The sequence below is a fragment of the Lepisma saccharinum genome, chromosome 21 (assembly GCF_977018435.1).
Source record: "Lepisma saccharinum chromosome 21, izLepSacc3.1, whole genome shotgun sequence".
Classification (NCBI taxonomy): Eukaryota; Metazoa; Arthropoda; class Insecta; order Zygentoma; family Lepismatidae; genus Lepisma; species Lepisma saccharinum.
This window is the reverse complement of record NC_139249.1, coordinates 7,515,703-7,531,044: the sequence shown is the minus strand read 5'-3', so window position 1 is coordinate 7,531,044 and position 15,342 is coordinate 7,515,703. Positions and strand designations below refer to the sequence as shown.

Sequence of the window (15,342 nt, the reverse complement as noted above, 5' to 3'; positions counted from 1 at the left end):
TCATTACGTAACTAACTTCCCACAAATGCAAAGTTCAGTCCGCGGTTTCCTTTGGCGCAAAGCAGACGAGAAAAGTATCAGACAAACAGTGTTGCAAACTTACATTATCATAAAAGAGCTAATTCGCAACTTGAACCTAAGAGAGTCAGAGAGGCCAAGGACGGTGTCAAGGGTGGGCCTGTCAAAATGCAATGGGCAAATTTCATGATGAAAGACAAATTGGAAATGTAAAGATAATGTTGAATATGATGCGAAAGCTTACACGATTCCTATCCAGCATTATTTCTGCTTTCAAGGCGCACCCTGCTTATATGGATTTAACACTTTTTTCAATGTAATATTATAATTTGTATAATTCATGTTTACTACAAGATTTAAAGTTCATCTTTTTGGGTGTTGGAGCCGCGCTGGTCTAGTCGTTAGGCGTCTGACTGTCAAGCGGGATACCCAGGTTCGATTTCCGGGATGGTGATCTATAAGGTCGGAACTTTCCCGGCATTGTCTCTGCATAAAGCGGCTCTGAGGTTTACCTGGGGCAACCCTTGGGGTACAGGCTGCCGGACCGTGGTGCTGATCACATCATCTCCACAAATGGCCGAGATCCCAGAATCCCCCTAAATGTGCCTTCACGGTACGGTGCATTGTGCACGGGGAACTTTACCTACCCGCTTCATCTTATCAATAATCCCTTTGTTTTGATTAAGCGATAATGTGAAAACCAAAATACATTTTTAAAAAGATGTGGTCGATCCAAATCTATAACAGTCATCCAGTTGCCGCACCAGTAAGTTTGGCGTTTATACGGAGAGACTTAAAAAAAGAAGACTACATAAAAAAAAACGCAACTTGTATCTGTGACCAGTGCCGGATTAAGGCGGGTGCTATTGATGCTGCAGGCCTATTCCTGAAATAGGCCCAGATGAAAACAGACGAGAATTTTCCGAAAGCTGAACAGTTTTCCTTTTCTATATTAACCTGGAAATAAATCTTAGAATGAAACTTGGAGCCTCAATTTCGGACGCCTAGACAAAGCGTTACTTATTATACAGTTACTATTATTCCTTGCGCTGTGACATAACTATAACGTCGTTGTGTTTATTGTTCACCGAGGATTCCAAGTTAATGCCATCAATTTTACGTTACACTGTTTACTTAGTAATTTAGCTGCATTTTTTGCAAAATCTTGTCGATTGTTGCCACTTGAAGCATCAGACCCAATTTCGTCTTAATCCGGCCCTGTCGGTTAGCATAGGTGTCTGGCTACTGAATCAGGGATCCTGGGTCCCAATACCATATCGCGTGATCTGATCACTTGTAGCAGATATTTACAGGATATTGTTGTTCAACTTGGTATTACTACTTCCTCTTTGCTCACAAGAGTCCTCCCGATAGCGTAGTGGTAACGTCGTCGTTTTATAATCAAGGTGTCCCGGGCTCGATGATAGGAGGAACATGTTGCACAGTGATTCGGATCTAACATTGAACTCTGGGCCCTCCACGATGGTGTAGTGATAACGTTCTCGCCTTGTAATCAAGGGGTCACGAATTCGAAACCCGGTGGAGGCACATAGTCGTTCGAATCCCACTTTAAGCTGTAGGCCCAGTCCCGATTAGCCTTACTGTGCATAAAGTGGACTTAAAAACTCAGAAAACATTCAGTTTACCAATCAGTTCAGTATATTTAATTGTTCATGCTGTTCACACAAATTTACAATAAACAACAAACACTTTTTCGCTTTCATCTCCGTCAAAATAATCACATTTTTGAGAATAAACTCACAATTAATTTTCTAGCATAGCGAGCTGCAGGAAAGTCGGTGAAAGAACCAGATTTTGCTACAAAAGAGCAAAGTTGGCAACGCTGGGATGATCATGAGTTTTCAATCTGTACGAAGGAGAGTTGCGAAAGAAGACACTCCTCGAGAACAACACGTCATTGTTGTCACTACAGACGGAGCAAAAAAGTATTTATCTTTCCGCGCTAAAAGCAAACGCATAATTTGAGTATTACCCTACACCAGTGAGTGCAAGGAAGTGGCTTCTCTGTTCAAGAAGAATCTGTGATTGGTGAGTTGAGTCACGTGTGACGTCATTTACTATCAAGTTTCGTATAAGTTTTTCAAGGGCATCTCGAAACCACATCGCATGTTCTGAAAGTATTAGCCTGTTAGAACACTGATGAGTTACTGTCAGTGGCGTAGCGCAGATCTTTGGGGCCCCCTGCAAGTAAAATATTGGGGGCCCTTAGTGTCAAAGAAAATATGATGCCAGAGTGGGACGGAGGTACATTAGTTAGCTGCCCCCCCAAAGAAATTAACTTTTACCCCAAATATTATGCCTTCCCATTTTTTGTTATCGACTTATATCACTGTAGTACCTTCTGGAAACCAAATCAGGATGGTCTTAATCTCTGATAAATAACTTGAAGAAGAATCTGAAAGCATTTCACTCTAGTCTTGAGAGATAGATAACAATGCTGCGAAGGGACTATATTCACTGAAAATTTGTCACTTAATGAAATGCAGTTTGGAAGTACTGAGCCAACCCCCACCCCCAAATAAAAGAAGGTTACCACAGATTAGTAGACCTCAACATAATTATTCATAATTTTAACGCTGCAATTTTTTCTTTCGATAGACCAGTGATCATATATTTATTGAAGACTTTTTCATGAAACAAGAACATTTTTATTAATAGCCATCAGTGCTCGAATTTGCATAAACATTCTTCTTCACCTACTGCATTGTCTTTAAGTTGTTCCACACAAGGATCATTCCTTCTATCCCCAACTCGAACAAGGAAATTCGCAGCTAGGAATTTTAATTTCGAACACTGCAGATCAAAAACTCGTAACACGTTGGAAAATAAGAACTATAGTTTGACAGAAATGTCCACAAAATTTCAATATGTAAGAAAAATGAACTTACAAAATTACACAAAATAATGGTCACATTTAACTCATACGTTGTATACCCTACGTGGCAGAGGAGAGGATAATATGGCCCTTAGGGCAAAGGGATAATTTAGTCTGGGCCCCCACCTCCAACGGAGGTTTTGGGCCCCTTTGAAGTAAAACGTGAACAAGTGTAGACAATGTGGGAAATTCATTTCAGCTCTTATTTCAATATGAAAAGGAACTGCGTAGTTATAAAGGTATGAGATGAGGGATATTTTCCTATCGGTGGACATCTGCGAGCAAGTAGGTTAATTCTGCATTTCGGAGGGGATCCATATGACAAGTTACCCGGGCCCCTCTAGCTGAGATAATACGTCACTGCTTATTATCGCGGACGTCGTTTGATGTTACTGGGAACCAGATTTCTGTTTGCTAAATCGATTTTTTTTTTATATAAGCGACACTATCTGTGGAATTTGTGCGATTATATAAAATTTCAGAAGCACATTGCGGGGCCTCTACACCTCGGGATCCCCGCACTGCGGGGGTTGCGGGGCGACTGCTACGCCACTAGTTACTGTGGTAGTGAAAATCTCAACTAAACTACACTTATATTTATTACTTTAGAATACGATAAAAACCTTTTATCTCAATTGAATGACCGGCGTCCTGGTTCCAGGAATGAACCCTGGGCAAGGCATCACGAGCGGCGCCGAAGGTGGATCAGTGTGGGCCGTGGCCCACTAAAATCAGGTTGTCCCACCATGTCAAAATGTAATTAGCAAATTCCGTGATTATAATGAATGTGTATAGATAATGATGAACATGACGTAATAATAACGCGAATATTAAAATTCAGTGTTTTCATTCGGATATTGTGCCGCTCGAACGCGTGAACGTGTAGCGGCTGGAACGACATTGCTTGCCGGCGAAATCGGATGCGCACTTGGTGGCTTTCCAAGCCGAGATTTCGTCAAGTTTCTCTTCGATAACCGCACTGCAGAACACTGCAATAGAGCTAACTGTAATCAAGTAAATGTTATCTAGAACAGATCCATATCGCAGCATCTACCTCTTTTGTCCTTCATTTGGAGCGGGACGTAACCCCAGCCACGCCATTCATTGGAGACTGAGTGAGATCCAAAGCCGCTTTATGCAGGGTCAGCGTCATAAAATATTCTACCCTGAGGATCGAAACTAGATCTTTTGCAGTCTCCGGTAGTCAGACGACATAATTTTATTACGACAAAATCAACGTTGTAAACAGATTGAGAGGAATTCAGCGAAAAGTCTATTTGTCATTAAAAAAAAATTAAAGAGCAAATTGGGAAAAATAACTTTAAGCATCTCTTTATAGCTTGTTTGAGCCTGCTTTTAAGTCCACTTTATGCACACAAAGACTAATCGAGACTAGACCTACAGTTTAAAATAGGTTCCGAACTACTATGTGCTTCCACCGGGTTTCGAACACGGGATCCCTTGATCACAAGGCAACTATGTTACCAGTACGCCATCAGGGTGGCGGGGGGATGTCCTGATAGTATTCTGATATATTCTACTACTATACGGCTTTAAGCAATGTAGTATTTGAAACATTTCATCTGTGGGAAGTCCAGAAATTTCTTTGCAAGCATCAGGACACCACACACATACACAAAACACCCCCCATAGGCTAAAAATTGGCAACCGGATATGGGATACAGCGTCTAATGAAAGGAAATCGTCCCCCTCAAAACCCTCCCTGATTTTAGAATTAAATGCGCACAAATATGTACAGCGTGTCCACAAAGTCCTGCTACCATTACAATGAAACTTAACTCCTAAACTATATAAAGACATGCGGTTTTTTGCAACGTGTTCTACAGCTCTCAAAGTTTTAATTTGTAGTGGTAATTTATTATTATTATTTTATTTTTTTGTTTTTTTGCTGATTATGTTGTGAGCGACAATGACGACACCACAGGAGAAGGCACAATGTGTGTGGTGGTATACTAACGGGGCGCATGTGGAAGTGTTGTAATTGTAAATAAAACTTTTAGAGCTGTAGAACACGTTGCAAAATACCGCATGTCTTTATCTCATATAGTTTAGGAGTTAAGTTTCATTGTAACGGTAGCAGGACTTTGTGGACACGCTGTATATTAAATTTCGCTCCCGCGTAGTCAAAGGGTTAACACTCTCGCGTTTGGTACAGCGATCAGGGTTCGATCCCAGGTTGGAGCCAATGAAATTTCGGTGTTCGTCCAGCATCGTGAGGACAATTTGGGGGGGGGGTTACTTGAAAAGAAGATGTAGCGGGTTCTGGTCTCGGAAGCCAGAAAACAGCAATGATAATGAGCTGCTCAGGTGTGTCACCCAATGAAAAAATGGTAGGTTATCATTAGAGCCCGGGACTTTATGTCGTATAAAACTGTGATATATGTATGTAATTATGTCATACAAATTTAGAAATGTGTCATAAAAAATTAAAAATGTCAGAAAAATGCAGAAATATTCCCAGCAAAGCCAATAATATGCACAACAGTACTTCCGAATTTCTCATTACATGGGATGTCAGTATCTCCCATGGAATATCGAGTGGGGTGGGGGCTGGAGTATTAAACAAAGTCAGAATCTTTTTAGTCGAAGAATGTAGTGGGAAAATACTGATAATATTGTGAGGTTCACTACAATTATCCAAAGTTTCATTTTCTATTATGTCAGATTTACACCTTTGTGGAAACCAAAGCATAATTGACAGCTTGCTACAGCTCTGGCAAATCTAAGCAATCAATACACAACTTTTTAGGCAGATTTTAACTACACTGAATCTGAAAAACAGTCATACTTTGAACTGATTGTTGCGAGAAGTGAAAAAAGGGTAAAGAAATGTTCGAACGGCTATCAATTGTCAGCGAGAGAAAAAAAAGGGGTAATATTGTTCTGTACTAGAGTTGACGAGCTGTATCTTTGCGGGTGGCCTCGGCTACTCCGCGCAGAGTGTGAGAGAGATACGTTTATGTAGTTACCACCTACTCGCCCTTTGGGTGGTCGACAGTAAGGACAGAACGCAAGGATAATGACGCGCAGCCGGTAGCTCCTCCCCCTTGCTACTGCGCAGCCGGGCTTGGGCAGGGTTCACCCGCAAAGATACAGCTCGTCAACTCTAGTTGGTAAGAAATGAAGGCATCTGCTTTTGATTTCTTCGTGAATTATTTCCTTATCCTGCCATCGATAATATAAACTATCCGTTGAAATAATGGTACGAAGAATAAATTATAAAATAACTGTTTTATACAAAACAATTACGAAATTATACAGCGAAATGTCTTATTATGAGAAAATTGAAGAAATATGTTGTAGAAATGCAAAATTGGTAATATATGTCAAAATATGCCTTATCAAGTTTGTCTATTTCGTCTGATTTTCATCAGGTACGTAAAGATCTCACACCAGCATTCAATCCGATGCCAAATAAAAAATATGTTGTAACATAAAGTCCCAGGTCCCAGTTATCATATTCAGATGGCTGTTGAGCAATGAATTTATATCCATCCATCCATCCATATATACAGTAACATATTGAAATGTAGTCAAGGGAACCATGGTACTTACATCAACACAATCATCCAGGCATATGGCAACATTATTGGCTCCAGAAACGGAAACTAGGTTCTTCCAGGATCATTTAACATATGATCCCCTATGACGTCACCACACTTCCAGGGAGAAGACACTTTTTTCAAACAACCTTCAATCGTATGCGCTCCATCGTTCTCAAAAGTCATCTCACTGTCCAGAACTAACGGGGAAAAAACTTACATCTCCACACCAATTCCATTACTAGCATCTTCTCCAAGTCGTGGCCATCACTAAGTAGGAAACTGGGAGAAGCATCCTCCGAGGACCGTTTATTTGGCCACGCTCTCATTGACGCCGCATGTAGTGCCGAGGCCCGAGTGTGGAAAAAAATTACCGTGACGTCATTTTTCTTGTTTCTCGGAAGCTCAGTTGTAGGTCTCACATTCTCCAGCATCTTCGGAACCATAACACTACGCTTGGATACACGCTTTGTGCGTTTCGTGCTTTTTTGATGATTTTTCCCTGCTGTCACGCTTTGAGCTTTGCCTCGTGTACAGAAAAAACACAAATGGTCATAGTACACTTGTATACCCACATATTTTGTATATATATTGGAAACAGACATGAGCGTAAATTGGCAAGTACCTTTGTGGGGCAGAATCGAACTTAGGACTTAACTTTGGAGGGCAGAATCAAAACGTTTTCTATCTCATAAAAATAGCGTTCAGAACTATTTTGCGAAATCACAACAAAATAATCATTACCTTAGTTCTCAGGTTCAAGATGGTTAACAAAGCTGCAAATTTAGGAGGGCATGGAAACAGGCAGTGGCGGCGCCAGGATAAATCATCTGGGGGTACTGAGGAGGTGCGGAATAAAATTTAGAGGGTGCGATGCTGAAAATAAAGAAAGCATGAAATATGCATGCAAGCAACGATAGTCTACATTCTACACGTAGACTATTTTATACACTTAGATTACGTAATCTATGTAAACAACATGGCGAAAGGTGATAATTTAGCAAAGGGCGCCGTGGAATTAAAATAAAATTATACTGCGTATGAGATGCCGATGTGTGAGGAGAATTTTTCATACTCTTTCTTCCAAATTCGAAACAATTTCTCACCTAGGAAGAAACCTAACATAGGAAATATTCTAGTGTTTTATTGGGAAAATACCACTTTTGCCTCACGACTGCCATCTGTTGTTGTTTTTTGCATACTATTTATCTTTTTCCATAGTTGATAATAGAAGAGAAGAGAAATTTTGTTGGAAATGGGATTCTTTTCATTTCATTAGGAACCAATATAGTTGAAAATGTCACTTTCCTTTGATGAAACCCTTGAAAATTAATTTTAATGCACTTTAGATTGTCTACGTAGTCTATGTAAACTACAACCCAATGTAATGTACGCGTAGATTACGTGTAGACAACGCATGTAGACGTAAACTTATCGTCTACGGCACATCACTGTCCCAGGGGGTTCTCATTCTCAAATCTTTTCGTTTCACGGCGCCCTTAGTGTATCAAGATTTTTTCCGAGTCCCCCAAGTCAGAGTGTAGGTCTATCTAACACTTACAGAGCTCACTTAGTGTGGTAAGTTTGCTTGCCTTAAGCTAAAAAATAAACACATATTTCAAATTCAGAAACATTTTACGCATAAAACGTACTAAATAAGCACATACATTGGAATAAGTGTCATTTCAGTGAAAATGTTAGAACATTTCACAGCGCCCCTGTATGCCATCCACGTCGCCCCAGGGCGCCGCGGCGCACACTTTGGGAACCACTAGTTTATCCCCTTCTGCCGCACTCCCCATCAACGAACTGTAACATTTCTTCGCGAACTTTGGATTTCTCGACAAAATTCTGAAATGATACCTTACTAAACATGTTACGTGGAACATATAGAACTTGCTAACAGGTAAGCTATCAGTCACTATACATCGCGTCAGGGCTGTAGGGGGGGTGCTCTAGTCGTTCCCAGCGTAAACGCTGAATACACTCAACAGTTTTTTGTGCTGAATGGGGTCTCGCATTATCATCCAGAAGAATCACACCACGGCGGAGGAGACCAGGACGTTTTCTTCTGATGGCATCCCGCAACTTTAGAAGTGTCCTGCAATACCTTTCAGCATTCACGGTCTCTCCCTGTTCCAAATACTCGATCAGTAGCACACCTGGTACGTCCCAGAACACAGTGCACAAAACTTTCCTGGACGAAGCAACCACTTTGAATTTCTTCCTCCGTGGAGAAGATGCATGCTTCCATTCCATGGATGCCTGTTTCCTTGATGGACTGAACAGATGTAATATTGTTTCATCACCAGTCACTACCCGGTGAAGAAAATTGTCCCCCTCTGCTGCGTAACGCTGCAGGATATTCAGCGTTCTGTTGGTCTTATGGTTCTCGGATAGTGACCGTGGCACCCATTTCGCGCACACTTTCCTATACTTAAGGACATTAACCACAATGTTCTGCACAACACGAAATGGTAGTCCCAGCTCAGCGAGCGTAATTCTTCTATCCTCACGAATACATTTATCCACACGAGCACAGTTCACGTCAGTGGTTGAGGTACTGGGTCTACCGCTGAGTCCAGGGTTGTCATAAACAATAGTGGTCCGTCCTTCTTGGAGAAAAGAGGAACAACAAGTAGGGGGACAATAAAACCGTTTAACAACCATGACAAAAAAAAACTCACTGAGCTGTAGGCAAATATCGAAAAACACAAACAGGCCGCTTTTTTTTTTTTTAAAAAAAGAAGCAATTCTTAACAACAATGTTGACGAAAGAAGAGACAACGGCCTCTGATCTTTATAGAGACTGCCAACAGTACAGGCAATCATATGCGGCTTCTCTTTCAAAGCTCAGCTATTGTATACAGTAACAGCGGTCTCACTACAATACCTAGCATTTGGGCGCTCAATGTGACTACGAAATATGACACTGCTCCTTCATACATTGACGAAAACGCGCAGTGCAAACGTTCCGTTTTAAACAGATTTTTCAGTTACGAGCAAAGATAGGACCTCGGGGTTTGTTTTCTATCCTTCAGAAAATATGGCTGCGTATTTCCTACAAAGCAGAAATTTAAAAAAATACCCTGCTTAATAAGTAAATTGGGCATAAAAATGGGAAAAACCGTAATTTTCACATGCAATTATCTCGTTAACCACACAAGCTTATGGAAAACTGTTTTGTTGGGGACATGCAATGTTCATTGTACTTGACATTAACATCATCACTCTAGAAGTCAGTTTTCCTATTTTGAGACTGTTTGAGGAAAACGAAACCTTTGCAATACGTAAAAGTGTCCCTGCACTGTGGCGACATCTCGTGCAGATAGTTAGAAGCGTTCTAAACCCCACCCACAGTAGAACGCGGAGGGATACAACAAAATAGCTCGTGAAGACAAAACACGATCGCATGAGACAGGGAAGTGTGCTTGCGTCAACTGGACGTGTTCAATTGCAAAATATGGGTGACGGCAGCAAGTGTGTTTGGCGTAAGATGTGGGCTCCGAGAAAATCGTCTGCTGCAGAAACAACAATGAAGTTTCAAGCGCTACAAAATAGCCAGCAAAATAAGGGTTCAGAATGAAATATAAATAATACCTATCCGTTTACTACATCATCAAATGGGGAAGTATTTATCGGTTTCCATTAGACGTTTACATTGTACGTACGTAAACCAGTAACGTTATTTTGAGTAATTCAATTAAACCGGTGTCCTTTACGCTATAATACGTAGAACAAGTTTGCTGGCGGTCCGGACCCCCCCGAAAGGATTATGAAGTACTAAAATTAAATAATGTAAATATACTCCTTTAGCAATATTTGCCTATTCGATGGATAATTTCCTCTGAACGCGTATTGGAATGGAAGGATTATAGCTATAAATATAATAAGGCTTTGAAGTATAGCACCCGAAATACTTATCAAGTACTACTATTTTTACTCTGAATATTTTGGAAGGCAATGATTAGGATTGAGATCATAAGGCTTTGAAAGACATAAAGGATTTATTTAGGGCGTCTGGACCCCCTCCCCCAAACGAAAAGATTACCAAGTAATAAAATAATAACAATACTCGTTTAGCATTTGTTGTATATGATGGTTGTTAGCTTTATCTGAAGAGACTGAACTTATTGGAAGGCAAGGATTATATTGGGATAGCACGGCTTTGAATGATATTACAAAGAAGGTTTATGCATACTACAACTCATATAACCATATGTATACAATATCTATCAGAAACTTCACTGTATCTAACATTTATTTCGTTATGCAATTATCGAAATTAAGTGTCACTTTTCTGTCAAACATGTAACACCTGCACATGCCATCAAGACGAAGAAAGTAACTTTCTGGAAATTGTACGAAGAGCTTAACTCCAATATCGTGAACACCACACATAATTACTATTACCACGTGTAGGGTAATAGTAATTATTACACGGAGAAGGTACTGTATCTTTGGTCTGTGGACACAGAAAGGTGTTAAAAATAGAATACATCCAGAGACATGATCAATTCTGGAAGAAGAATATGGAAACGCAGCTACAACAATTCTATGTTGAGTGTCTACTACCAAAACTTGTCTATCCCCGGCACACATGTTCAATGCAGATCCGAAATCCCACGAGAATAATCCAAGCCCAAAATAGAAGGGAAGAAAAAAAAACCCACCGGCAAACTGATCAAGAAGGAGAATCTTTCTAAACGAGATAACTTTGTAGGTAACGTATGCACTGTTTGTGGCAAGTAGTACAAAATTCACCCTCCCCCATATGTGTGTGCATATATATATATATATATATATATATATATGGGGGAGGGTGAATTTTGTACCCCCCCAAATGCAAAACGTTCCTTGCGCCACTGTTCACATACAACGATGCCCAGGCTAGGATTCGAACCCGGGACCCCTGGCGTCGTAGCGCGATGTGCTAACCACTCCGCCACGAGAGCCGGCAATACATTCTTTTTATTATAGACACACACACACATACTACTTCAAACCAAGTGTCACAATAATAATAGTTATTATATTTAATTAAATTAAAATATTAGTTAAATATGTAAATTAATTAATAATGAATTATTATTATTACATGAATAGGTAAAATATAGTAAAATAATATAGATATAACAGCACGTATTCATTATCTAGCTTACGTGTAGTTAAGATCGCCAAGATTTGCATAAAAACAACTGCTCTGGCAAGGAATTTAATGTCAAATAGAAAAATAATTGAATATTTATTAAATAACAAAAAAGGAGTTGGATCCAATTAATGTAAAGTAAAGTTCCTGATTAATGTTTTATGGATGATATTAGTAGTGTCCATAAATGTTTGGAACCCTTCAAAGCTGTATGCGTCAAATTCCTTGCCTTCCAATAAGTTCAGTGGCAGTAATCATGGAACAAAAGCTAAACAATATTTTGATTATTTACTTTTACTACTTGGTAAGTCTTTCGGGGAGGGGGATCAGGAACCCCCCTTAAATACGTCCTTGATATCTAAGTATAATGTTAAATATTATATTTTAGAACAACACACGAATGTCCTGTTATTTAATGCATATTTTGCATAAATATTGTTTTCTTTGTTTTTCTTAGAATTTAAAAAAAACAACAGATTTTAAAACCAGATAAAAATTCTGAAACATATAAAGCTCTGGACCTCGTTCGGGGTTTGTTTTAATTTAACGGAACGGAAAATCAGGAGTTTTAAATGTGAAAATTGCGAACAAAGATATATCTATTCATTTTAATGCAGGTTGAGATTAAAGGGGATGAGGAGGATCTTGGGCCACCCCAACCAGAAATAATCATCTCCCACCCAATGGATATAGAAATTACATTATTAAATATATAATACTTATGAAGTTCCACTTCAGTTCTTTTCATTCTAATTTTAAAGTGCCATAGCTACGCATAAAAATATCTTAAACAATTTATGGCAGATGTGTACCACATCCAATGCCTTTTAGAAGCCATGTATTTGGTATTTTCTCAGACACCTATAGGGCGTTGTATTAAAAAAGAAAATAAAACTAGAGTTGAGATGGTTCCCGATCAACTCGTAAGAAGTCTAAGTTTGAAATATTTGTGAAACATTTGACAAAGCATTTATTTCTTATATAATTACAATTAGCTGTACCTAATGACACTCTACAAGCACTTTATCATTACATATACAAAACCGAAATCCTTCAGATCTCAGAGGAAACGAGGAAAGTTATATGCTCAAGACTTTTTTTCTTCTTTTCAATCGTTGGTGGACAATATGAAGAGCCGGCCAAGGTTTATTTTCGTATGTAATGGTATTAAATGCAGGTGCATGCGTGTGTTTTTGGGTGACATATCAATTTCTCGTATATGTGAAAAGGTAAACTTTAATGTAAGCAAAAGCATGTGCGCGTCACAGTTAAAGATTTTCGCATCTACAGAGAAAATCCAAAACGCATTCCCACCTCGCCGGCCTCTGTGACGATGGGGGTTAGCATAGCGCGCTATGACGTCAGAGATCCCAGGTTTGAATCCCGGCCTGGGCATGGGTGTTATTTGTGAGTGTATATCAATTTCATCATATCATCACTCATCCTCATCTTCGCGATTAGCCAAAAGTGGCAGAAATGCGAAGTAAAATAAATAAAATAAATGAATCAAACACCTTGTGAATCCATCCAATCCAAAATATACCAATAGAACCTGCAGTGAATCTCATTTATGTCGTTCATTCATCTGACTAATGTAATGTACAGTTTGACTTTAGGGTTTAACTTAAAATGGCGTTGTGTTTGTGTTGCATTCGATATCACAATTAGATTATAAGCAATTAATATCCAATTATAAGTATATCCTAATACATAGGTAAAAAAAAGTCCCCCTGATAAAGTCGCAAATTGTATCCTGTTTAAATGTGTAGGAAAAATTTAATTTCGCCTAGGAATGATATCGCTATGCGATGAGTCGAGAATTGTCACAGCCTCATCTCATCTCCTGTGTGGTGAGGTCCTTCTCGTTCTTGTTTGTGCTTATTTTTGTTTCGGTTTCCACTCTGAAGTTATTAAAACTTATTCTAGATTCACTTCATGCTCAAATAGGCTAATCGGGACTCTATTTCCAAAAAAAAGATCTTAAAATATAAGTTTAAGTATAGTTTTCCGTACACCATCTTACAAAGTTATGAAAAATATGGGTGAGGTACAGGAGTACATTGTACCCCCCAAGTTGGTCTGTCGTGTCTCGTCTCGTTTGTGTAAATATTTCGTTTCGAAAAATTACATTTTAAACATTCAAAATAAAATGGAGTCAATCATATACTCTTCTGATGAAGATTTGTATCTTATCTTCGAATCGACGAGACCACTTCTTTAGCATTCGTCTGCAGCATGATTTTCTGAGAGCAAATATGGTTCCATCGTTGCACACACATTTTAAACAATTTTCATCTCCTTAAGGATGTTACCAAGAACACAGGTCAATGAACTAACTAGTAGCAAGCACAATGTAGTAGAATAAGTTTGCAATGGATTGAATTTCTGTGGTAAGAAAGATAATGCTCATAAATTATAAACAATATACACTTTTTTTATTGGGTGAATTGAAAATAGGTTCTTTTAACAGTAGCACCTTCCGTCTGCTGTAAAATTACCAAAGGGGGGTACAACTCGATACGGGGGTACAGTACCCCCCTTTAAAAATTTGGGGGTACAAAGTACCCCTGTACCTCCCCCCCCGTTCCTGTATGTGAGTGTTCATTCATCATATCATCACCATCTTCGCAAATTAGCCAAAAGTGGCACAAAAGGCGAAGTAAAATAAAGCAAATCAATCAATCAATCAAAAAACAATGTTCATTCATTCATTGTTTTCTGCCTAATTGGCAGGTTTTTCACTGCAATCTCCAGCTTTCCCTGTTCTCTGCCTTACGCTTCGTAATAGCATACGACCCAGTTAATTTAATATCATCCATAAGCTGATATCTCTTTCTTCCACGGACTAAAAAACAATGTATTGTTATTATTACTATAAATACTAAAATCTAAACAAACTTGAAACACCTCGCGACAAAATTCTGCGTACGCCAATTATAGTTACAAACATTGTAATTTTTATTTAGGAACTGTAGGTACAAAATAGGAGCAGTTTTCGATTTTTCTTTCATTGCTCTTTATGGAAGATTAAAGAGAGAGAGAGAGAGAAAGTGCCTTTTCCCCTCCCTGCCTCTCCCACATAATGATATATCCAAGATTCAAGACATGAAAGCGCGGCTGTGTTTACTATCTTCCATTTCATGAATGTTTGAGAATCTTTTGTCATCAAATTACGGATTTACTATCCATGAAAAATTCGTTACGTGTTAAAAGAACGATAATTCACGTGCTTTCTTCGCTCGCCTGCGCGCCAGATTGTCAACTGCTTCACAACAAACAAATTCTCTTCCTTCCACCCTTGCAAGCGATTGCGTAAGTTTCCTCTCAGGTACCCACCCCACTCCAACTGCTCTCCCGTCAGCCGTGAACAGTAAACAGCGATTGCTTACCTTCAACGATCTCATATGAAGATCTGTTTCCATGTGTAGGTAATCTTTTATACTTTTTAAAAATCATTTCGCTGTTTCTTTAACATAACTTGTGTAGGTTCGTTAGGGACTATTTACTGTGTCGGAGCTCTACGAGGAAGTAGAAGCTGAGACCCAAGCAAACTGTGAAGACTGCCAATCTCGTGACGTACTCGGTTACGTCCGAGATACGTTACAGAGTAAGCCACGCAAAAACCAACCCACATGACCCTCCTTTTTTCTTCTTCTTCCTCAGATTCGACTTTCGTCAAATGTATGAAGGAGCCTTAATGTTTTGAATAGGGGGAG

The 15,342-nt window shown here is 39.3% G+C and overlaps 1 protein-coding gene across 1 annotated transcript in view; it reads right to left on the bottom strand.

Moving 5' to 3' along the window:
- The window catches only part of LOC146004451 (uncharacterized), a 57,649-nt gene extending 50,829 nt beyond the window's left edge, over positions 1-6,820 (bottom strand). Inside the window, exon 1 of the mRNA XM_083143305.1 lies at positions 6,491-6,820. Within this exon, the coding sequence (XP_082999431.1) occupies positions 6,491-6,522 (32 nt within the window). The 5' untranslated portion in view covers positions 6,523-6,820. The remainder of the gene's footprint in view (positions 1-6,490) is intronic.
- Positions 6,821-15,342: the final 8,522 nt, after the last annotated feature.